The sequence below is a fragment of the Aspergillus puulaauensis genome, chromosome 7, assembly GCF_016861865.1.
Source record: "Aspergillus puulaauensis MK2 DNA, chromosome 7, nearly complete sequence".
Classification (NCBI taxonomy): domain Eukaryota; kingdom Fungi; phylum Ascomycota; class Eurotiomycetes; order Eurotiales; family Aspergillaceae; genus Aspergillus; species Aspergillus puulaauensis.
The window spans coordinates 1,888,460-1,912,848 of NC_054863.1; the positions used below are offsets into that span (position 1 = coordinate 1,888,460).

At 49.1% G+C, this 24,389-nt stretch overlaps 9 protein-coding genes across 9 annotated transcripts; 6 read left to right on the forward strand and 3 right to left on the reverse strand.

The window, feature by feature from the left end:
• Positions 1-2,616: 2,616 nt before the first annotated feature.
• Positions 2,617-4,219, forward strand: APUU_70705S (alpha-amylase; the record flags this gene model as incomplete). Its single annotated transcript, XM_041695607.1, has 2 exons — positions 2,617-3,624; positions 3,710-4,219. 2 exons carry the CDS (start codon positions 2,617-2,619, stop codon positions 4,217-4,219), a joined length of 1,518 nt encoding a protein of 505 aa, XP_041561321.1.
• A 495-nt stretch (positions 4,220-4,714) lies between these two features.
• APUU_70706A (Bax Inhibitor family protein) lies at positions 4,715-5,782 on the reverse strand (the record flags this gene model as incomplete). The annotated part of the gene is made up of 2 exons (XM_041695608.1): positions 4,715-5,198; positions 5,259-5,782. The coding sequence occupies 2 exons, from the start codon at positions 5,780-5,782 to the stop codon at positions 4,715-4,717; spliced, it is 1,008 nt and encodes a 335-aa protein (XP_041561322.1).
• Positions 5,783-6,126: 344 nt separating this feature from the next.
• On the forward strand, positions 6,127-6,838 carry APUU_70707S (EKC/KEOPS complex subunit CGI121/TPRKB; the record flags this gene model as incomplete). Its single annotated transcript, XM_041695609.1, has 3 exons — positions 6,127-6,285; positions 6,345-6,467; positions 6,524-6,838. 3 exons carry the CDS (start codon positions 6,127-6,129, stop codon positions 6,836-6,838), a joined length of 597 nt encoding a protein of 198 aa, XP_041561323.1.
• A 622-nt stretch (positions 6,839-7,460) lies between these two features.
• slx4 lies at positions 7,461-10,082 on the forward strand (the record flags this gene model as incomplete). Its single annotated transcript, XM_041695610.1, has 2 exons — positions 7,461-8,258; positions 8,319-10,082. The coding sequence occupies 2 exons, from the start codon at positions 7,461-7,463 to the stop codon at positions 10,080-10,082; spliced, it is 2,562 nt and encodes an 853-aa protein (XP_041561324.1).
• Positions 10,083-11,850: 1,768 nt separating this feature from the next.
• On the reverse strand, positions 11,851-14,684 carry APUU_70709A (cyclic nucleotide-binding domain protein; the record flags this gene model as incomplete). The annotated part of the gene is made up of 2 exons (XM_041695611.1): positions 11,851-12,195; positions 12,261-14,684. The coding sequence occupies 2 exons, from the start codon at positions 14,682-14,684 to the stop codon at positions 11,851-11,853; spliced, it is 2,769 nt and encodes a 922-aa protein (XP_041561325.1).
• Positions 14,685-16,529: 1,845 nt separating this feature from the next.
• Positions 16,530-17,208, reverse strand: APUU_70710A (uncharacterized protein; the record flags this gene model as incomplete). Its single annotated transcript, XM_041695613.1, has 2 exons — positions 16,530-16,684; positions 16,752-17,208. The coding sequence occupies 2 exons, from the start codon at positions 17,206-17,208 to the stop codon at positions 16,530-16,532; spliced, it is 612 nt and encodes a 203-aa protein (XP_041561326.1).
• A 272-nt stretch (positions 17,209-17,480) lies between these two features.
• On the forward strand, positions 17,481-18,003 carry APUU_70711S (uncharacterized protein; the record flags this gene model as incomplete). The annotated part of the gene is made up of 2 exons (XM_041695614.1): positions 17,481-17,483; positions 17,563-18,003. 2 exons carry the CDS (start codon positions 17,481-17,483, stop codon positions 18,001-18,003), a joined length of 444 nt encoding a protein of 147 aa, XP_041561327.1.
• Positions 18,004-18,909: 906 nt separating this feature from the next.
• KLP5 (kinesin family protein) lies at positions 18,910-21,938 on the forward strand (the record flags this gene model as incomplete). Its single annotated transcript, XM_041695615.1, has 2 exons — positions 18,910-19,109; positions 19,166-21,938. The coding sequence occupies 2 exons, from the start codon at positions 18,910-18,912 to the stop codon at positions 21,936-21,938; spliced, it is 2,973 nt and encodes a 990-aa protein (XP_041561328.1).
• Positions 21,939-22,463: 525 nt separating this feature from the next.
• Positions 22,464-23,274, forward strand: MXR1 (peptide-methionine-S-sulfoxide reductase; the record flags this gene model as incomplete). Its single annotated transcript, XM_041695616.1, has 3 exons — positions 22,464-22,749; positions 22,847-23,165; positions 23,244-23,274. The coding sequence occupies 3 exons, from the start codon at positions 22,464-22,466 to the stop codon at positions 23,272-23,274; spliced, it is 636 nt and encodes a 211-aa protein (XP_041561329.1).
• Between the last annotated feature and the right edge of the window lie 1,115 nt (positions 23,275-24,389).

The window sequence follows — 24,389 nt, forward strand, 5'->3', positions numbered from 1 at the left end:
ACGGTCTAAGCGATAAATAGTATTTCGGTAGATCGGCGCGGGGAGTGACGTGGATGGGCGACAGAAAGACTTGTGAATGTTGAGGTCGGGACGGATCTGGTCGATGAAGCTTTGGTGTGATTATGTAATCGGATTGTATTGAACCGTAAACCGACACTCTAAAAAGCGACAAGGGAATTGAACAAGGAATACTGTTTTATATTGCAGATAATGTAGCACTTATAGTGCTCCGGAGTTGGTGGTATTGTCGCTGATTCTAAGGGTTGAGGAGCGTTGACAGTCACTAATGTCATCAAGGTGCCAGGCACTAATGTTTGCACCGCCAGCGAAGCAGTGGACATCAGGTTATACATGAACCTGTCGCTAATTGCTAGTGTGTCCATGTATTATTATAAATAGACATTCTGTAGCTATACCCAATAAAAGCACACGCACTTTTCCAGCCTCCAGGACTGAGAGTGTACCTTGGCAAACTGTTGGCTTTCAATATATATATTTTTGGAGGTGTCTGATGCTCCCAACAATACCAGCAAGGTGTTACTGGGATTCAGAATGTATGTCCCTTCTTTCGCAATGGATATGTAACAAAGACAAGGAAAGAACAGTTTCAATTGTAGTATTCGTGATAAGATTCATAATACAGCCTCATTCTCATACCTTTAGCTCTCAGCCTCTCAGGTACACTAGAAACCCGAAGAGAAGAGAATACCAGCCTAAAGACAACCAAACTTCTAAGGAACATAATAAGGCTAATGGTAGTCTGTGTGCTATATACAGTGCAGTGCAGTGAATATCAGGGCAGGCCTCTAAGGCATGGTAAATAATGACAAGATACCATTGAACTGCTATAAAGGCCCCTGATCTTTCACAATGCTCTATGTCCAGTGAATCAGCCCTGTATTTAATTGGCAAAGCCCCGAGTGATTACCTTCTAGAAGCCAGGTATTCATCTCATTGCAGATGTGAAAACTCAAGGTCGATTCGGGCTCATATGTGAAGAGGACGCTGAAAACTGCTCATAAGTAAGTGAGGGCCAGCCACCCACCATAACAACTGTGTTATCAGGGTCTCTGACCTCAATTCCTTTCTCTTTTCTCAGTGGGCTTCTTGGAGCCAAAGAGAAGCGAGACGTTGCTTGAGAAACAGTGATCTTGGAGTTATCCAAAGCAAACAGTACAATATGTTGTGGTAAGTCTTCGTCCCCAATTCCCAACTATGACTTCAAATACTGATGAAAACAACCAATTAGCAACGATCCAAAATGTATCTGCCACCCGCGCAAACCAAAGCCCTTCCGGAGGCTTCAACTCACCCTCCGCGGCTCCAATCCCGACCAGGTTTGTCGACTTGACCAGGAAGGCGCACAGCTCGACATTGTTTTCGACCTGATAGGAAACAACATCCATCTACGAGAAGCAATCGGCGACCCCGAGTTCCGCGACGCCGCCTACTCAATCAAATTCTTCATCGAGTCGAAGATGATGCAATTCGAAAACCTGAAAGGTCTACCCAACAACGACCTCCTCCTTTCTTTCCGCATGCGAAGCTCGTTTTGCTGTGCATGGGGCAAGAACAAGATGACATACAAGGAGAAATATCAGGGATTCTCGCCTAACAAGCTGGAGAGTAAGCTATACAACAACTTTTACCAGTGCGATTGGCCCGAGCAGCACCTCGAGCTGCTTATGCCGGCAGATCGCATCATGGGTTGGAAAACAGTTGCCCTGGTTTTGAAGACGTTCAAGCGTATCTCTCCAGAGAATTGGTGCCATATGGTGAAGATTGCGAAGACGAAGAAGATCCCCCGTGTTGCGGGCCTGGACTGGATGGCCATTGAGGCTGATGTGATGCCCAAGAAGGTAGCACTTCCTCCTTCTCCCGCGATGACGCCCGAGGAAGAGAAGAAAATGTACTTTTTTGTGCAACAGAAGAAGATAGCGACGAAGAGGGCTTATCACCAGCAGATAGCTGCTCTAGCCCGTTGATAAGATGGTGTATGCGTGTCTGCATGTATACATGCCAGTTGGTTTGTTTGCACAGAAATAATCGGGATCTAGTCGTGACGACTGCGTCTGGTTAATACTGCAAATATCGTCATTTTCGGGTGTGGATTTGTCTTGAGATACCCATTCATGCACAGCATTCTGAATAGCGCAGGGACAGGAAATTGGAACTAATGTTTACCGACGTGGAATATACATAGAAGTCGTTTACATATGAAGCAATGAAATGTTGTTAATAGCATTGGAAACAGTACCACAGATAGTCAGTAGATCAATACTAAATAATGTCACGGGTTTAAGTCTTCCACTGCATTAGAATAGCCCAAGCCCGTTCTCTGGAGGATGATTTCACCAATATAGTTGACCTTTTAAATGTTGCTCCCATCCTTAAATTGTGTTGCCCTCTTCACCCTTTTGTTTATTTTAATCAGCAACTAATAGTCACTTTCTTCGAAAACCAATCAGTGTTTGAAACTGTAAGCTGTAACACACTTATATCTACACTAGGTGCTCGAATTTTTCTACTCTTCATTCCATAGAGCCTATACCCCTGGGATACTTTACTACCTCGTTCTGTTATCATCCACCCGTTATTGTTGATGATACGATAACGATGGCACTTTCAAGTCGCCTGCTACAATGGCTTTATGCTACTACGTTCATGACACTCCCCGTATCGGTGCTTTCAGCAAACATCGAAGCCTGGAAAACAAGAACCGTCTACCAAACCATGACCGATCGCTTTGCCCAAACGGATGGATCAACCACCGATTCTTGCAACCTTACAGAAGGGGCCTACTGCGGTGGAACCTGGAGAGGAACGATAAACCGCCTTGATTATATCCAAGATATGGGATTTGACGCCGTCATGATATCTCCCATTGTCAAAAACATCGAGGAGCGTGTTTCATACGGAGAAGCATACCATGGCTACTGGGTTCAGGACATGTACTCTCTCAATCCGCATTTTGGAACCCATCAGGATTTACTGGACTTGAGTCAAGCGGTCCATGATCGGGGTATGTTCCTGATGATGGACATCGTCATAAATAATATGGCTTATCCTACGAACGGCGGGAACCCGGCAACTGATGTCAACTACTCCTTTCTCAATCCCTTTAATGACCGGGGATTCTATCATTCTTACTGTAAGATTGTTGACTGGAACGACTACCCCCAATCCCAGGATTGCTGGACAGGGGATGACATTGTTGCCCTCCCGGACTTAAACACAGAGGACGACCGCGTTCAAACCATTCTGGGGATGTGGATTCAGCAAATGATATCAATCTACTCAATTGATGGACTTCGTCTGGATGCCGCAAAACACGTCACGCCGAGCTTCCTCCCCAGGTTTCAAGAAGCAGCCAATACATTCATGTTCGGAGAGGTATATGAGAGATCTGCTGACATTATCTGCAACTACCAAAACGACCTCAGAAGCGTCACAAATTACCCCATCTACTTCGCCCTCCTCGACGCCTTCACCCTCGGCAACACAGAGTCCCTCCCAAACCAAGTCGAGACTATGAAGAACCGATGTCCCAGCGTAACAGATCTCACGATATTCTCCGAGAACCACGACATTCCACGCTTCGCAGGCTTGAACGATGACATAAACGTAAGCCACTACACCCTCGCCCGACCCTCCCTCCCAAAACTCTCACATAGAGTACTCTACCGAGTCTAACCAAACCACCATATAGCTCGCCAGAAACATCCTAACATTCACTCTCCTCTTCGACGGCGTCCCGATAATCTACCAAGGCCAAGAACAGCACTTCTCAGGCTCCACAGACCCCTACAACCGCGAAGCCCTCTGGCCCTCGGGCTACAACACCTCGTCCCCGCTGTACAAAACCATAACCACACTAAACCGGATCCGCAAGCACGCGATCCAGCTCGATCCAGATTACTACGTAAACTACAACACGTACCCCGTCTACCGCGGGTGGTCGGAGATGGCTTTCAGGAAGGGCCGCGATGGGCACCAGGTTATTATGGTCCTGTCGACGCAAGGAATCAATGGCGGCGCGTACACCATCAGCATGATGGATGGGTTCCAGCCGTCTGTTGTTGTTATGGATGTGTTTAGTTGTAGGATGTGGATTGCTAGTGATATGGGTGAGTTGAGGCTTGATATGGATAAGGGCGAGCCCAGGGTATTAGTGCCGCGGGATATAATGCCTGGAAGTGGGCTTTGTGGCTTTGGGTAGGCGTAAGCTAGTATTCGAATTGTGCTAATAAGTTTTATTCTCCGGTGTCTGCAATGGGGGGGGGGGTCCCTTGTAGTGTTGTAGGGGTTTAGGGGTTTAGTGGGTGCTGGCACTTTAGGGGATTTAGGGCTGGGTTTGCCATGTGCTAGTTTCCAGTGGCTCTTCCGGAAGTTAGATTGCTTGTTAGGATGAATTTTAATGGAAGAGATCGAATATCATGGCAAAATTTCTCTTTTTTTTTCAATATTTTTAACTGCTAGTTTGAGTGGAGATTTGTCTGTATCTCCTTGACCGGCAGATACAATATGCCGTGGACGACGGAAACCTCGTCGTATAGTTTATTTACATAGAAAATGTGAATCTTTAATAAAATCAACGCGCCATATCAAAACATCCCAATAGAATATGCAGTACAAAGTGTCCGACCCAGCAAGGGTCTTATTAATGGCGGAAGAGAGATCCTGGAAGATCACCATCCGTCAAGTCCAAATGAATTTACCTCCGGTTGTTGTTTCGCATGCCCAGAATCTGGACCATACGGATGAAGATGTTGATAAAGTCCAACTCGAGGCTAACGGACTCGTTGACGACATCCTTACGGACAAGGCCCCTCTCGGACATGCGAGCGTGGTGAAGGATCTTCTGGACGTCGTAGAGAGTAAAGCCTCCGAAGACGGCAAGACCACCATACAACCAGATCTTCTCAGACCACATCAGAGCACGGGTGGCGGTGGAGGGAAGGACAAGAGGCGCGAATCCAGAGAGGGCAACGATGGTCACACCGGCAAGCAGAGGTGCTCCCAGGTACAGGTACTTCTCCTGCTTAGCCGTGGCACCAACGAAAGCAATAGAGCCCATCATTCCAACAGTGTAGAGACCAGCACGGGCGAGAAGAGCGGGGTGCATGAACATCAACGGCGAAAGGAGCGCAGCCTGGGTGAGGTTAAAGCCAGTCCAGAGACCGTACTTCATAACGTAGCTAGCAGAAAGTTAGCAGCCGAAACTCGAACCAGTTTGTCGGTGGGAATATCGAACTTACTTGTCGGGAGAAGTGTAGAAAGTACCATACATCGTTCCGATGCTGGCAACCAGACCGACACCAGCAACAAGCCAAGGGTTCGTGGCCATGAGACGATACGACCAACCGCTCGAGTGGAGAGCTCTAGCAGCAATACCGATGATTCCAATACCAAGTCCAGTGTGCATAAAAGTTTCGTTCAGATAAGACCGTTCGTAGTGAGGCATTCCGCCATCTTCCCTTGTCTCCCGGTTGAAGATCAAGTTTGTCGCCAAGATAGTTCCACCAACGATAGCCGCGCCATAAATTAGCTTCTGGGTCCTGTCACCCTGCGAAGCATTGGCTGTCGGCTGAATGTACGTGCGACGGAAGGCATTCTGGAAAGTCTGTCGGGACTTCGCGAAGATGGAAGAGGCGGGGGTGAGAGGCTTCGGTTGAGCCGGCTTGAACGGAGAGCTGTGGATGAAGCGAGCGGTGTTTGCGGCTTTGGGTACCTGGCGTAGAGCTGTCGGTACGGCAAAGGGGCGCCGTAAAAAGAACGCCATGATTGTGACGGAGATGTGATGCTAATGCAAGATCCGAGGATGAAACCGAGGTCCTTTGCTGGGAGCCTTGAAGTCTTTAAAGGTTACAGCCAGTGATATCACCTGCTTACTACGGCGACCCGAACGTTCGAGAAGCGAAGTCGTCACATGACCACCATGACTAAGTCTCGGCCATAGCCCTGTTAACTCCGGCAGACTATCGGTCGTGGGGTTGGATTTGAAGCTTCATATCGAAAAGTTCGCCGGTGATAACGGAGGCGTCTCGCTCCAGAAGCTTCATACTTGACTCATCGGTTGACACGCAGATCTGTTCACAGCCACTTTCCCATCTCTTGATTCCAACAATGTCCTCTTCTCTAGAAACAATTCATCTACCCCACCTCCCCTCTTCGCTCGCTGTACATGCTGCGCTCTATAAAGATGTACAGAATGCTTCCGAATTACGGCAGCAGCTTCTCTCGGCGAATCCAGACTTTGAGTATGCGTTCATCGATGCCAGTATGGTATGTTTTGCATATTTACGAAGCCGTTTGCCGGCGAATTTCGCTCACAATTGGCGCAGGTTCTCTCTCGAGCACACGCTCTCTCATCTGTCTTTCGCGCTGTCAATGACTACCTGAATGAACGTCTCAAGTCCCGCAATATCCACTCAGAAATTGTATTTTCACTGAGTCCGACGAATAACGTGCGTTGAGTCATAGCGAGCCACTTGTCGGATTTCCAGAGCTAACCTAACGCTAGATTGCCGATTCTTTTCGAAAGTTCGGTATCAGCGACACGACAAGCAGCCTACTTGTGGTTAAGGTTTCTGTGACGCCCGATATTACCCATGAGTCCGTTGCTACGCACCTAGGACAAAATGTCCAGGGTACTCCTTTGCCTTTTGATGATGCGTCACTGTCGGGAATTTCGGACATAACGAAGATCAAAAAAGCGTATAAGCTGGGAGCTTTGCCTCCGGTTTCGTCAAACCAGGCTAATGGGGCTTCTGACGAGGGGAGGAAGCGGCTGGAGCTCTCTGTCTTGGGAGCGATTGCACTGCGAGGAGCTACCTGAGTACTTGCGGTGTCGATTCCGCCAGAACCTTCATTCCTCCCGACTTGCACACAATGCGAGCAGACTTGAGTCGGCTAGCTCATCCGCAAAGCCAGCGCTAGCAACCTGTAGACCCCAGGCGCAGCCACACCGCGACTGGATATACTTTCGAAGGTAGTTCTTCCTCGCGCTCAGTTGTGTCATGCGCTTCTAGAACACCGCTGTAAACAGGTTCTACAGCCCACCCGATGGCGCTCCAGCACCCCGCTCTGAGGGGACAATATAACTTCACATTGTCTATAGCAGCAGTAACTACTGTAAAAAGCCCAATACCCATGACGGCTCGTAGATCCGGGAGCAATAATATGCAGGTCTGTGGGGAACTGCTGCTGAATGCCATTGGTTGCCTGGCCTACCATTGAGTTGTCCCAAAGCGGTAACCAATCTTTGCCAAGACCAGCCCATCCTTATCGATTGCCATCAACATTTCAAGGTTGACGAGGTTACTTACCAAGCTTTCAAATTTCACGAACTTCGGCTTACGCCTAGCGCCAAAGGCCTCCAGTATGAATTGTTGCTGTCTACTTTTTTACTGATTATCTATGGGCACCCAGCATCGTTGCGATTTGTTTTCGCTGCCGCCATGTCTCCTGCTACCGATATCGTTGTGCTCTCTTCCTCGCCGGAGCGCAATGCAATTTGCCCTCCACCACAGCCAGTGAGAGATGCGGGAAATGGTTCACTTAATGATGGTCTTCCATCTCCGTTAGTTTCGCCCTCCGAACCGGCTCGACCTCCGACGCGCTCTAGGTACTTCGCGCCCCCGAAGTTCAATCAGCCGGCAACAAAAGATAGGACAACGGAGGATGCACGTACGGCGAAGCAGACAGTAACAGAGTCGGATGTGGGGAATAAACCAAAACGAACAAGAGCGAGAAAGCCTCAAAATGGACCACAGGCGGACGCATGCGACTTGGAACAGGCTGTTTTGGAAAACAATGAGAATGCGCCGACGAAACCTAAGAGAACAAGGAAAAAGCTGGCGGATAGCGGAAGCGGAGGCGAAAAATTGAAAAACAAAACGATCACCGGGAAGGTCACCAAGTCGGGAACTGTAAAGCCAAAGAAAGCCACTGTAAAGTCGGTCGATTGCGACCTAGCCTCAAAGCCTGCGCGCGAAGAAAGTGCTGGAAAGGGAGACAAAGATAGTTGCGAAGAGGGTTTACAACTAGAGCCAGCTGTCAAGAGGAGGCTGGATTGGACACCAACGAAGGAACCTGCCAAATCGATCATTGAGCTGGAGGATAAGGATGGCGTCGAAGGCACACAGAATAGCCTCAGCACCTTACTTTTTGACTATGGGTACGACGGAGCTGCTACTGTCCCTGACAGAGCCCAGGTGCTTGCGAATAATGGACCGACAAAGCGCCGGCGAATAGAGGTATTGTCCCGATTAACTGCTATGCCGAAATTATTCAACTAATTCCAATGACCACAACAGCTTGTGGATTCCAGGGTACTTCCTGCAAAGCCAAAGCCGCTAGGTGACGATGACTCCCACAATAGCGAGGGAGACCCAAACGCATCCGCGACTTCCAAGTCTTCCAAACCCAGCAAGAAGTCCAAGACACGGGTTAAACGATTGACAACTCTGACCGCTCGCGTGACAGCATCATATCACGAGACATCTACGGATTGCTCAGATTCTACGGGCCAAGCTGTCTCTGTAGCTGCCGAGAGCTCAGCAGCGGATAAACCGGAGAGTCGCAAAACGAAGAAAAAAGCTGACGAGAATTCTGGATTCAAAATGCCAAGGAGAATTGTACTTTCTCCCCAGGACGCTTTGGATTCCTTAGATCAACAGGACCTTGTTTTTGGCACTTGTAGCCAGTTAGAGCGGGAAGGTTCTCCGACTCTATTAAGAGACACACAGGCCGCACTTCAAGAGTCGGAGAGGGAGTCGTCGTGTGCCCTTCCGTCCCGTTCGAACCAGTGCCCAGGGCCTGCGCGCTCATCCTCTGCCATATCTCGGTTTGCGGCCCCCAGAAACCTTTGGTCCGCTGCGGCTAGAGATACCGAAGAGTCACTGGTAGACGTTGAGGTTGTCGATCTTGTTGACTCACCTGAAGCTTCCAAGGTTGCTGCTCCACCTGCTCATGATAAAATAGAGAAAGTTGATCAAACCAGAGATGCTGGTGAATCTAGTCACTCAAGCGATGTATCACGGACGGATGATTTGGCGTTAGATAATGCACCTGTCAACAAGGAGCCACCTGCATCTACCGCTCAAATCGTTGAAAAACAACTGACGCGCAACAAGCCGAAGCAGATGCCCAATTACAATGGAAAGACCGACGTTCAATTGGCACAGGCGATCCAGAAATATGGATTTAAAGCGATTAAGAATCGCAAGAAGATGATCGAGGTTCTTGAGAAATGCTGGGTTGCTCAGTATGGACCAGTCACCCAAGAAGGCCATCATGAATTGCAAGCAAAAGAAACAACCACCACAAAATCTACTGCCACCGCTGAATTTCAACCATCGAAGATCCAGAAAAGGCCGGCGAAGCCTAAAGAATCTTCTCAAAAGAAGCCAAAACCACAACCCCAATCTCAGCCAAGCACTTCTCAGCAAAGGGAGGAAACTAATGAAACCACAATTACGACCAACGAGAGCAAAAAGACGCCCACTAAACCAAAGTCTCAGCAAAGTAGCCTACCGACTCACCCAGTTCAGACGGAATGTGACAGCCAACCACCACCAAAGCGCTCTTTCGCCGACGTTGAAGAAATTCAAGATTCGGAAGACGAGCTCCTACCATCGCCAAGCAGGATATTCGACGAACTATTCTCCAACATACGGCCAAAAGAGGCAAGCAAGAAGCAAGAACTGCCTACGTCTACCATACCCTCCAGTCCAAGCAGCCCGTCTCGGAAAGCCAAAGACACACAAACAATTAGTCTTGCTTCAGCGAGTAGCAACCGCAAACTTCCTGACCTGGGCGAACAAATAACAAGGGCCGTTCGTGCCCAGCCACGGCAGAGCCAGAGTCCTGTCGGGGCAAGAAAGCGGCCTAGTTGGCATGAGAAAATTCTAATGTATGATCCTATCTACCTCGAAGATTTCACAAGGTGGTTGAACACTGAGGGCTTTAATCTCGTCGACGAGGATAGAGAGGTTGGTGCGGGTTTTGTTCGCGAGTGGTGTGAGAAGAAGGGGATTTGCTGCTGTTATAAGGTGAAGAAGAACGCTGGTCATTCTTAGTTGTTGTTTTGGTGTCTTGCATTAAGAGCATTCCTGTTATGGTGCCGGTCTATTCTGGGAATTTTGCATATACGGAGTTACACTTGGGATACCCTTATCACGTGAATATATGATTATGATTTGTATATATATGAGAAGAAACATCGAATGCTTCGAAGCCTCAAGGAGCCATACATAGAGAGCAAGCCTCGCTATTCCCAACTTCTATCAAAGCGCGCATCGTCAAAATTGTTCAACCACGGCGGCTTCTGAGCACATCGCACAGGCACAAGAGAAAACCGCCTCTCTCCAAACCCTGTATCTAGGGTTATAGTCACAACATCCCTCTTCGCCCCTAAGCCCGCCGGCTTTGCCCACTCAGGAAGCGTCATAGGCCCTGCAGCAAGGTTTGCATCGGGTTTTTGCAGATAGTGAGGCGAAGCCATGTACGGGTTTTGACATGCACCTGGGCATGGCCCTGTATAAGGGTGGCGTTTCTTCTCGAGCGTCCAGGCCATCTCTTTTTTTTTCTGCTCTTATTAGTGAATGAATCTTTTTGGCCTTCGTGATTGTCGATGTTGAGATCCTATACAGTTTTGCCTGTTTGGGGTATCTTCACAGCAGTCTGGGCACGTGTACGTGCACGCGGTCTACTCATTTAGTTGCCGGATTTGTTAGCTGTAGACTCGGTGGTACCTGTGAGGTATCCAAAGACAAGAGACAGAAACAGACGCGGTAGGCCTGAGTAGACGCTGTAGTGAAGAGTGAAGGTTCTCGAGGACTGTTGCTTGCCTTATAGATACGGGATTCTTTCATTGATAGACTGGACCTTCATTGTCTTAATTGTTGCCAATGGGGTTTGGGGGGTTTCGTTCTGGGGGACAATGCTTTGATTAAAGAGTAGCTGAAAGGACACAAAAGGGATTCAGGCACTGGATAAATGAGTCTTATAGAGGAAGCTTTGTGCGTGTTAAGGGGTTTGTTCAAACTAGAACGGAAATTGGTGCTATGGCGAGTCTCAGGGTGATTAATCATGGCGTAAGCTGAGGAGCCAATATTATATTCAGAGCCGGGACTGATCTTGGCCTGAGTTACGGCAAGCAAAAGGACACAATGTTGTTTTTGTACGCTTTGAGCTTCATTGGATTCTAGACAAGAACAGAGCCAGGAAACAGCACTTAGCGCTGGGTTTCCCATCCCCAAAATGAAGAAGTGGTAGGAATAATAAGAAATCTAAGGTACATATAAAATATCCGGAAGCCTGGTCAGTTCCAACATGCAATATATATATGCTGGTATAGCTGTGTCAGAGCCGAACTCCTCCCATGCCTTTTCCTGTGCACCTGGACGGAAGTTTAAAAAAAAATAAAATATAAAAAAGATTAAAAAAAAAAGATAGTACCCAATTGACAAAGATCGAATATGGCCAGGACATGAACACTCCAAGATGAACGCGCTTTAGGATATGAACGCAATGCAGTAAGACTCGTAATTGTCATCAGCCGGAAAACACAAAGGACCCGCAAGATATGATCCACAACTCCGGAGAATGATCCAGCCGGAGTACCCAAACGAACGTAAGAAATTAGAGCCGTAAATAAACCGGGAAGGAAGATGAGAGCTTCGGGATATGAAAGGGAGAAGGACAGATATTAAACAATAGAGAGCCGGAGAACGGGGTAGAGCAATATATGGGCCCAATAGATATACCCAGAAGGAGGCGTATCCTGTGGATGGAGACGCATGAAAAGTAGGCGGCAACATGTCCTCGACTTGTCAAGACCTCGAGCTATCGGTAAAGCCTTCCGTTCACGGCGACGGTATCGAAAATTATTTTGTTCTTGTACTTTTTAGGTCCACCAGATTCAAGCCAGGGACCTAAATTTTTGCACTGGCTGACGTCGAAGGCTTCTATCTGAGTACAGCCATCTGCTACCGACTCCACGCCAGCACCGGTGACACGGACGCAGCCGCGCACTGAGAGACGTCTTAGATGCAGAAGATGAAGACCAATGCTGCGTAATGAGGGGTCAGAAATGGCAGAGCCACAAAATGACATGTTAAGGTACGTCAATTGAGAGCACTGCAGAGCAAGGACTTCAGTTGCTGTGTCTGATAATGCACAGCAAAATGACTAAAAAATGATGCCAAATGGTTAGTTAATAAGTCGTAGTAAGAGGACTAAAAGTGTTCTCGTACCAGATCCAATTCCTGCAGCTGCTTTGCAGCGTTAGTGAGATAGACGATGGCGTTATCGGTCAGATAGGTGCAGTCAGCCAAGCAAAGCCTCCGGAGATTGGTAAACTGAGCGTTTCCCCAGAATTGAAACCCATGGTCAGTGATTGTGGTGCACCGTGTCAGGTCCATTGCTTCAATCCTGGAAGCTGCATGAGATGCAATGTGATGCATAGACCTATCAGTCACATGCTTGCAATACGACAGCGTCAGCCTTTTAAGCTCTGGGCACCCGAAAGTCGCCCCTGTCGATGTCAATATCGTCGGCTTAACGACGGGTTTCCCCCCCTTTCCAGTGTCCTCCGGGGGTTTATACGGGCCCGGAGTGGTCCAACCAATGATTCGAGCTAGGAGTGTATCGCTGACTTTCCGACAATTGCTCAAATCCACCTCTTGCAGGCCGCTGGCCTTCAGAGCCATCTCTAAGATAGCGGACGCAGTTACGTCCCAAACACTCTTCATCTTCCAGGCAACGATATTAGAGCCACAGGTGTTCACCAAATTATTGAACCCTTCATCCGTGATGTGAAAGCAGTTGCTAATATCGATGTAGCGCGGCCTATCACGGATGAATGGGCAAACGATTTTCGCCAGTACATCATCAGTGAGACAGCGATTATAGATACTCAAATCCAAGTAGCGGAGCAAACTCGTGGACGTGTTGAGGATTTCGGACCACTGAAGAGACACGCCACGGAGGCGCAGAAGATCATGTAGCTCGAGATATTGAAAAATCCGCACGAGAACGTTATCCGGCAGGGTTCCTTGGCTTTCATTGCTAGGTTCGCGCCGTGTCTTCTGCGCTGTCGGTGTGGCTGGAGTATCTGGAAGGGTGCGAAAAGATGAACTGCTGGATAAAGGTTCGGAAGGGGGAGATGGTCGCTGCTGATCTCGAGTGACGTCCTCTGGAGATAATGGAGCAACAGACCCTCGTCGACTGCGCAGTCGAACATTATCCAAGCCCACGTTGAGAAACGGGTCTGGGTCTGAGGGCCGTAATACCGCATGGTCATCTATCCCATTTGGCTTTTGCGTGCCATCCAACTCTGTTTCAGTAAGTGTCAAGAGCGGCATGGATTGCCTACGAGCAGATCTGATCTTGAAGCTCTCATCGGTGGGACTGGAATCAGAGGTGTCTCCAGCCTCAGACATGACAACGTCGCCATCAGACGCAGTCTTGAGTCTCTCTTTGGCGGTATGTTCTACCTGATCGCGGACATCCTGAGGGCATTTATCCCACAATTCAGTGAGGACATCACCGCTGATCATGAGGCATTCAACGGCATTAATTGAGCGCACGGTTGCTGTTCGGCGAGGCGCAAGGGAAAGGCTGACTACCTCGCCGAAGTATTGGCCCTGTTTCAGGCGCGCTTTCACCTCGAAACCGGGAAATTCAATGGTATTGGGAAGAGAGCGCCCCCCATTTCGCGAGTCCTTTTTCTCGCTTAGGACTTCCACCTCGCCACGAACTATAAAATAGACTTCTCGTCCCTGGGAATCTTGTTTGATGATGTCGGTGAACGGCGGGAATGATCGAGGCTGCGCATTTAGGCCTAGGAAATGAAGAATATCGGGGGGTAGACCAGCGAAGAGCGGCAGCTCTTTGAGAAGAAGACGTACGTTAACGAGCCCATTTGCTAGCGCACTTGAAGTTCCATCAGCCAGTCCCGGACTTGGGGATTTGCGTTTTTTATTGACGAACTTTAGGCTTGCACCATTCTGTTCAGTAAGCGACATGTCGCGGGAGAAGGTTTCCCTTAATCTTTTGGATCCTCTCCGACCTGCCTCTATAAGCTCGGGCGAAGGCACTGAGGTCTCTTTTTTCTTCTTCTCTAATATCATCAAACGTTCTTGAGCTTCGTCTCTGATGGCCTGCTCGACTTCGGGAAAGCGAGGAAGAATTCTCCTGAAATCTTCCTTTGACAATACCACCAACAAGCATCGGGATCGTGCGACGATGGTGGCGGTACGAGGTCGATCCATCAACACGCCTATTTCGCCAAAAAAGGCGCCCGGCTCAAGCTCCGCGTATATACTTTCGCCATCTCTTGAAGTGACCGACACCGCACCTCGTACCAGCCAATATATTGCTTTTGCCTCATCGCCTTCCGTCAATATATAATCGTTTGGCGCACAAAGCTGCGGGCGCAGGTGCTGTCCGACATCGACGAGAAACGACTCCGGAGTGGATTGGAACAGAGGAAAAGAGCGCAGTCGATCGATGAGATCCAAAGGCAAAGCTTGGATGTTAGATGAAGCCAATGGCGACGGGCGCACCGGGCGATTCGGGTTCGTGAATGAATCGAAGGAATGGATTAGGGATACGGTGTCGGAGACGGGTGTCACAGCTTTGGTTGAACCTCCACTGGCTCTGCCATGACGCCGCATTTTGAACGACTGTGACGCTTTTTTTTGGGGAGGATGAATAGAGCACAGGACACAGAAAATCAGTTGTATGTTCCCAGCAGTAGCATAGAGTTCGGAAGACCCAGAGCACAGAGCGATGACGTCGACGAAAATGGAGTGACGGGAGCTTCAGAGGAGCATCCCCAGTTCCACGGCGCGGGGGAGGGTCAGTAGCGAGCAAACATTTGAGCAGCCGACCGAAGCCGCAGTTCGACTCGAGCGACAAAAAAGCTATCGATGGGATGTAATACGGAGATTCGAAGAGAGCAGAGGACTGAAAGCAAGCATTCTGCGTTAGTAAGAGAGCTTGGGAAGGTGTAGTAATTTGGTACAGCGAGAATTGGGCCAGACTGGGAATACCTCTGGAGGCGGGGATCTCCCACGTCAAACGGCAATAATTAATTTAATGCTGCCGAGCTCCACCGACACCTCTGAGTCTGGGCGCTAGCAAACAACTGTGATCCGTGCGAGTGTGAGATAGATATACTTAGTGCTGAGGTCAAAGAATGTTTGCTGCTTTCAACTTAGTGAATCTCTTGCGCCGTTGATCGAGGGCAGAATCACGAACGACTGTGCGCGAAAAAGTCGTGACTTGGGAGCTGAGCATAAGATGATCCTTTCCGGAAAAGTAGTCTATAAGCTGAACAGAGACTAAGTAAAAAGATTTCAGCAGGGCAAGTAGAAGAGGGAGTTGACTGGAGTAACAGCAATGAAGAAAGAAGCGGTTTGGAGATGGCTGTACTCGCTGGGATGAACAATGATAATGGAGGGGTCCGGCACCGCAAGCACGGAAGAAAGAGGGATCGTTCTGGAGCAGTTCTAGAAGGACTCCAAGTTCCTGCGACCTTCCTGAGTCTGTTAAAGAGTCCCGTAATTTTGCTTTTTCTTCCGTTTGTTTCAGCCAGTAATCGCACGGCGGGGGGTGTCGCAGCGAAGCTGAAAGAAGCTGACTCGAATGCCCACCCCGGTCTACGCAGCAGCAGAATTGACTGGAGGACAGTTCCCAAATCCGAGCATACTACTACTCGGCAAGTTGGATCTCTGAAGCACGGGATACCCTGTGCCTGAGGGCGCCCCCGCCAGATGAACAGGTACCGGGCGAATCTGAATCACCGGATTGGATTATTTGCATCATCCTGCATGAGATTATTTTTGGATGCCTCGGATTTCATGGGAACTGTTTCAGAGCGATCTAATCTACCTAGGTTACATCATCTGCTAATTTGAGAGCAGTTTGAGTATCAGTTTGGGTGATTCTCTTATCCCACAGAAAGACCTGAAACGAGAAAAGGGCCTAGAGAAAATAGAAATCTATCCACTATCAATTACAGCACGGACTCCTTGTGGAGTGCAGTCGCGGAATCACCTCAGTCGCGGAATCACCTGACGTTGAGTGTAGCACATCCCTGTAGATAAAGAAAAGGTGACCAGGAGATTCAGGGCATCCCGGACGCGCGGCTATTGTTTGCGTTATCCCGAGTCTTGTCAAGGTGTCCTCAACGAATCCAATCGTATAAGATAGTTCCTCTTTTGATTCTTTGAACAACCGCTATTAGAGACCCAGTCCCCGCCCCGAAATGGCAGTAATCCCCGAGCAGCCAGCGTTTGCTGACTGCATAGAAAAGCCCGGTGATGACAGGAATCGGGGCCATTAACAGGGGTCGATCTTACTTGGGAGGCTTGCTTTCCGCCCCAAGCGTAGTAGTACGCCTGGGCTGCACTCCATAGCTTTTCGTGAGACCTTGGAACGAAACCAAGTGGACTGGCGTTATGACCACGAGGCGTGCTTCGCGAACACATGGTTATTTTTAAACCCTCCGAGTTGTTTCATTCGGGCTTTGATCGATGGCCGAGAATAAAATCAACATAGGCAGGCCGGTTGCCTTTTAATGACTCAAGCGCGTCCTGCATCAGTCCATACGCCAGACTTAGCTTCAGACCAAGTTTGGTTGTTCGCGCCGCAGTATATACATCGTGCCGGGCTATAGAGGATGGATATAAGCTTCATTTCCCCTGGGTGGGTAAACTCGAGCCAGACTGGCAACTTACCTAGTAAACTGTAAATGCCGGAAAACGATAACCCAGCGGTAACTGTGGATATGAAATCCCTCTGGTCGTGACGAGCATAGTCAACCGTCTCCTCAAAGAGACAGAATGCCAGCGCACCAGTACCAAGCTTGAACCCCATTTTCACACCTTCCTTGACTCCCCCAACAATAGAAATGTAGTTCTTGGTTTTGTGGTATTGGAACCATCCGGTCGGCGTAGTGGGAAAGCGATGGGCGTTTTCAGCGCGGAATCGATATGCGGCCTTCTTGCTGCCGTGAGTTGCACCGATAGCCAGTCCTGCCGAGAAAGCAGACGTGGTGGTTAATGGCAGTCGGTGGCCAACCTCCATCCCCAGTCGGGGCGGCGCTTCGGACTCGAAGAGCTTGTCCCAATGGAGTATCTTATACAGAGTCGTGGATTCTGCGCCGTTTGGCTTGGGAGGCTGTTCTGTGTCCATTGTGGGAGGGATGGACCGAAGTGCGGCGCTTGTTTAACGTATTCGGGGTAGTCCAGACACAAATCTATTCCCAGGCGAAAAATAGTCGAAGTTTGACTCGAAAAATTAAGCTATTTTGAAGCTCCTGGATTTTGGGCGAGATCTCTGACGTGAGTGAGTTGCGGGAAGACTAGTGAATGTTCTCCGGCTCGTGCCCGCAACTTCAAGCAATCATAGCGCCGAGGACCCGCCAGAGCTTTTCCCAACCAGCCTCATCAAGCTACCTCGACACCATGGTAAGTTATGCCGCTCACCTCTGAGTGATTCCTCTGGAATTTATCGAATTATTCTAACTCACTTGTGTAAAAGCCACAGTCTGACCCATTAAGCTGGACCCTACTGTTCAAGAAGCACAGAACGACCGTGCTTTTGATGCTTCCGCCTTCCGAGACAATCCCCAGTACCAAGTCTGCGCTCCTCAAAGCCCTTCAAGCGCGCGGCTTGAAGGATATCAATGGCGACCCCGTCCCCGAGGATCCTACTGAGATCGAACTTGGAGTTGCAGTGGATAAGAATGACTTGGAGAAAGGATGGACAAGCCTCGAACCACTAGAGTTCGAAGATGATGAGGCACCCAAACGAGGGGCAAAGAAAGCTACATCTCAAAGCTTGAAAGCTGCTGAGCTTTATAACGGGCAGGCAGTCGCCTTTAGGTTTCGAAAGCCAGGAAAAGAGGGCTCTACCGATCTCGATTTAGAGGATCTTGGCTGGGATGTCGTTGTACCTAGCCTTGATGACGAAGAGGAGGTAGTATAATGGGCTGCTGATATCCTTACGCTGTCCCTTACTTTGCTTCCGATTTCGTTTTGTCTTGTTTTTCGGCGCAAGGATCTGTATAGAGTTTACTGGATGGAGTTGGTGGTGCTTCTTAGAACTGGAAGAAAGTTCTCTGGCTGGGGGAAGTTTGTTCTACAAGAGTATAGGCTACTCCATCCGGAGATATCAAAATAAGAAACTTAATGATATAACCATGAGTAGCTTTGTCTTCTGCTTCTATTACGGGAGCAGGTTGGTCAGAAGGACCATTCAGCATAGGTAATGCTATCACCCATGCTCAGTTTGCTCGGTTTGCTTTCGGCATTTGTTGTAATGACTGCTGTGGTCCAATAGTACTGCTTCTTTGAATGAGAATGTGAGGAGCACTAAGAAGCATGCCCCTAACGTGGCACTCTCTCTATTTATGATGTGCAAGTGAATGTCTGTTTCGGGATATAGATGAAACACATCCCTGCCCAATCTGGTGCGTGTCAATATGAACTTGGCCGTATTCATATAAATTCAAAGCCAAGTCGGGCTAGTTCCACATGGGAGTGTCCAAAGACCACGAACCTAACCGCGTTATACACACGGCCCGCGTGTTGCTCGAGCAACGCCGCCCGCATAACAAGCGGGAGGTGTCAACAACTCACACAAGTGGCTTGAAGCCTCCACTTGACCTTGAGTGCACCTGAACAGGGGAGTCTCTGGGGATCTCGGGAGAAAAAGGCCCACTATTGTCAACATTCTTCATCGGACAGCTTTGTTTCTTATCTCTTTTGTTTGCTCGTTAATACCTATTTCGCGCCCTGCAACTGTCTCAGCAAACGGTACGGGGCGGACGGCCCTCAGTTTCACCACTTTTCCACGCCGACAACAATTACTTCTCGACAAGAATCCGACAATATGGGGCCTCCAAGCGACTCCTCTTCTATCACTGTTGCTGTGAGAGTCAGACCGTTCACAATCAGAGAGGCAGCGCAGATCACAAAATGTGAGGATGGACCGCTGTTTCTTGGTGATGGCTCTCTGGCGGGGGCACCAACCCCAAAGCTGAACCAGAAGGGCCTTCGATCTATTGTGAAGGTCATTGATGATAGATGCCTGTAAGTATCGGGGTTAAATTGCATGTTTAGGCGTGGGCTAATCAAATCTTGAAAAGGGTATTCGATCCTCCGGAAGACAACCCTGTACACAAATTCTCCAGGAGCGTTGTTCCCAACGGTAAACGTGTGAAAGACCAGACTTTCGCATTCGACAAGATTTTCGATCAGAATTCCGGCCAGGGGGAAGTTTACGAATCGACGACAAGAAGCCTCCTCGATAGCGTCCTTGACGGATACAATGCCACTGTCTTTGCTTATGGAGCGACCGGGTGTGGAAAGACACACACTATTACTGGCACCCCGCAACAGCCAGGTATAATCTTTCTTACTATGCAGGAGCTATTTGAGCGTATCGGGGAAAGATCCGGGGAGAAGCACACAGAACTATCTCTTTCGTTCCTCGAAATCTACAACGAAACCATTCGCGATCTGCTTGCTCCTGGCGGCACAAAGGGCGGCCTGTCCTTGCGAGAAGATACAAACAAAGCAGTATCGGTGTCCGGATTGTCGAGCCATAGCCCGAAATCTGTACAGGAAGTTATGGATATGATCATGAAGGGAAACGCCAGTCGGACAATGTCCCCAACAGAGGCAAATGCCACTTCTTCTCGATCCCATGCAGTTCTTCAAATCAACATTGCACAGAAGGACAGGAATGCCGACATCAACGAACCACATACAATGGCAACATTCAGCATCATCGACTTGGCTGGGAGCGAGCGTGCGAGCGCAACAAAAAACAGGGGAGAACGGCTTTTCGAAGGTGCAAACATCAACAAATCTCTTCTCGCCCTCGGTAGCTGCATAAATGCACTCTGTGATCCACGCAAACGAAACCATGTCCCTTATCGAAACTCGAAACTGACACGGCTCCTCAAGTTTTCACTTGGCGGAAACTGTAAGACGGTCATGATCGTCTGTGTTAGTCCTTCGAGCCAGCATTTTGATGAGACTCAAAACACATTGCGCTATGCCAATCGGGCGAAGAACATCCAAACGAAAGTCACGCGGAATGTTTTCAACGTTAATCGCCACGTTAAGGATTTCCTCGTGAAGATCGATGAACAAATGGCATTGATCAATGAGCTCAAAGCACAGCAGAAGGAATCTGAAAAGGTCGCTTTTGCCAAATTCAGAAAACAAACGGAAAAGAAGGATGCTGCTGTTCGGGAGGGACTTGTCCGAATTCGGAACGCCTATGATCACTCGCTGCCGGAAAGACAAGAGAGAACTAACCACATGATAAAATTGAAGCAGGTTAGCCGCAGGATCGGCCTACTATCGTCATGGATTGCAGCTTTCGATAACGTTTGCGCCAATTCTGAAAACGAGGTGCCGTTGCCTAACCTTCAAGCTATTCGGAGAACAGCCCAAGGGATCCTGTTGGAACTGGAAGGGAGTCGGCAACACTATCATCAGCGTTTAGCGAAGAGTGTTTGGGAGCGTGGTATGACTTCTGCCGTCGAAAACGCCGTCCAGCAGCTTCAGGAATTCGAAACTAGCGATAAAAGTGACATTACCAACCTTCGGCGCGAGGCGGAGCTATTGAGGTCAAATACCGAGCGAGAAGCTCTTTCAGCAGTAGCAGAACATGACAAGGGAGGAGAAGCTGCCACAGTACAGGTGTTATTGCAGGCGCACTTTGAGATAGCTTCTTCAATCGACGACATCATGCACCTTAGCGAGGAGGAGGCAGTGGAATTGGGAAAGCGAAGTCTGACCAAGATGCTGGATTCATGCTATGCCGTAACCTCAAACGTCGTCAAACCAGATGGCAACTTGCCTACAATGCCAGCTAGCCCTACTAAAGCTTCGCCGTCGAAACAAAAGAAGAGGCTGAGTCTAGCAATTGTGCCCCCAGGAAAGGGCATGAATGCCGCAGTTGCCTTGCACCCAACAGCTCCGGTCTCACCGACGAGAGGATCTCCTCGCCGTCGTAAGATGGGCAGCGGACGGAAGAGCGTCAGTTTCTCGCCGAAGAAGGTACAAGCAAAACCACCAAAGCGGAGTGTTCGGTGGAAGGATGACGAGCAAGATGGCACATTGACTGAGATCCAGAAAACACCACAAAAGCGGGAAGCCACCCCGGTTCCTCGAAGTGAAAGTCCTGGAGAGCCCACACTCCCAAGATCATCTCCAATCCCACGTGGCATCCCAGTGCCAACTCGAAGTTTCAGTCCTGCAGGTGGCTCATCGCCGATCCCGACGCCCACAGACCAACCCCTAAGTATTCCAAAGAATAATAGATTCAAGACCGGATTTCTATCCAAAAAGGCTGGCAGCTCCCCGATCCCTGCGCCTCCCACGACATCCCTTCCCCATTCTGACCAGGGCACTCCTCTGCGTGACATTGAGAACAGCAGTTTCTTGAATCGCGCATCCGCAGAGCGACCATCTCGAATTGCGGTCAGGAGTTCAAGCGGAAATTTCTCTTCTTCCCCTGTACCTGAGCCTCCTAAGGGTGAATGGAAAGCAAGCAAGGATGATGTGAGAAGGATTAGCACCGCCATGAGACGGATCTCAGTCGGGTCATTCGGTCCCGGTACATCTGCAACTGCTATTCGCGCCCAGCGTCGCCGAAGTCCGTCATCGACGACTTACGGTAGCTCTCCGCCGGAGAACACGATGTTCACGGCACAGGCAAGGCGGATGGCTAAGGGTGACAAGGAGGCCGAGAACAAGCGATCATCGGTCTTGGGCCCTCGAAGCCTTCCAATCAAGAAGAACACGAGTCAGAGGCGCACGACATTTGGCGGAGACATTCGTCCTCGAGACTTTAGCTTCTCAGGCCGAGACACATCTCGGTTGAGTGCTATCGGCGGTTGGTGATGCTGTTAAATATTTCAGAAAGGATCCATCCAACTCAGGGTCGGCAGGTTAACGATTGATTTTTAATTTCTTTGTTTAAACTGTTTGGCGATACGGTGCGCTGGGACGGCGTGGTGCAGTGCTTTCTTTCCTTTTCTTTTCATGGGACATACTATTTATTCATTGCAAATTGTACAATAACAGAACCTGCTTTGGAGTTTCAACCAACATGGGGGTCGTTAGCTGATGGCCCAATCAACCAATTGCCAAAGAAACCCATCCGATTCCAGAAAATCCGCAAATAGCAATTGAGACTAGCCTGTTCGGGGGTTTATTTTCGCGACATTTATTAGATCGCGATGTCCTGTAGGGAATGACGCCACTGTCTCCAAAGCTTGGCTAACGCGACGGCGACGTTCTTGCGACGACAGATTTATACCCCCGCAGCTTCTCCCTCCTTTCATTATTGTAACTACACTATACGTCTTTCCTCAAACATACTAATCAAAAGAGGAAGTACATAAGCCCCCGAGCAACTAGTATTTTATGGCCTTCGCCGCACCCGCGCTCGGCTCGACGTTATTCTCGCGCTTTTCCCGCACCTTCTCCACCAGCTCCCCAATTCTTTCATTGACACCCGAATCGACATCCCGGAATATGGCAAGCGGTACACAGACGGCTACTCTGGCAGCAGGATGCTTCTGGGGCGTGGAACACCTGTTCCGCAAAGAATTTGGGCAGGGGAAGGGCCTTCTTGAGGCGAAGGTGGGATACTGCGGGGGAAACACTTCGCATCCTTCATATCGCGCTGTGTGTTCGGGGGATACGGGACGTGAGTGAACTCAAGACTCTCTGATCGGTTTTTACTTAATTTATTTGGAATTCTGAATTGATGGGCAATACTGACGCTTCTTGTTTCACTGTTGTAGATGCCGAAGCCCTTAAAGTCACATTCGACCCTTCGCTCGTGAGCTACCGCTCACTTCTAGAATTATTCTACCGCATGCACGACCCAACGACCAAGAACCGTCAGGGACCAGATATCGGTACGCAATACCGTAGTGCCATATTCACGCATGGCGATGAGCAGCACAAGATTGCGGAGGAGATTACGGACAAGGTAGCCAAGGAGTGGTATAAGCAGACTCTTTCGACGGAGATTATTCCTGCCGGTCAGTGGTGGGATGCTGAGGATTACCACCAGCTCTATTTGCAGAATAACCCCTCTGGATACGAGTGCCCTGCGCAGTAAGTGAAGATCCATCCGTCTGACGTTGATATAAGATTTGGGGCTGGGCTTATGCTGATCATTGTGTCTATGTGCAGTTTTATTAGGAGCTTCCCTCCGCTGTCGTGACTAGGGGCTAGGCTTTAACATTGATTCTTGATGTCTTGATGACGTTATCCGTGTGATTGTTGTATCCATGATAGCGCTGAGGAGGTCCGTTTGGGGTATTACTGTTGGGCATCTTGATGGTCATGTCTTTTTTGATATCAACCCATTAACATTAATCAACAATCAATGGAAAAGATCCATAGTACCGCAAGTCACTAGGAAATCCCGGAGACTGTGGCGCAAAGGCTTGATCATCTCACCTGGCCGTGCAAACATCCAAGTAAGAGATTGGTATTGCGGAACAGCAATACAAGCAAATTTGTTGCAGATGGCCGTCGCATTTGTCCAACACAACTGCAGCCAGTCAAGACAGAATAGACAGCTTCGACATGAGTTTCTGGTAGTATCTGGAAGCGAGGCAAGGCGAGGTTCCGGGGGAGTGGTAGCGAGGCAACGGAGGCCATTCACGTTCTGTCCTGGGTATTTTCATTCACTCAGGCTTGGTGTTACTGGTCTCTTAGATAGCCCTCAGGGTTTTCTCACTTTGCCCTCATTCTGCCTTGTCTGGCCTCCCTCCCACTTTCTTCTTTCCCTTCTTTTGACTTTTCTCTCTCCTCTCCTTCCTCACTCCATCCTCTCCCTCTCATTCCCCATCTGTGGCTGTTAATCACCCATTCCCTGGTGTTGTTAATTGCATCCCGCACTTAGTTTCCATCACTTATCTCTTCACTTCCATTACCTCTTTGTTAGGTTTTCTGCTTGCCTTGCTGCTCTTTAGGTAGGAGCGACCTGTTTGTTTGAGAAGACGGTGACAAACAGACCAAGCAAACCAGGCCTTTGCAGCTTCTTGTCGGCTGGGTGGTTTAAGTTGTTCTTGCCATCCTTCAAAGCCGCTTGAACTATCAGCTAATATCCACTATTTCTCTTCAAGCTCACCTGGTAATCCCATTTACCTCACAAGAAGCGATAGACCCTACACAGGCATTTAAGGTATGAAGCATTAACTGAGCAACTTTCTGTCTATCATGTTAGCTGATCCTCAAATCCAGAAAAGACAGTTCATATACTGCATCATCTCATAATCCACTCTCTGAAGTGAACGGAGCTCACCTCAGTTTGCTTTTTTTTGGGTAGAC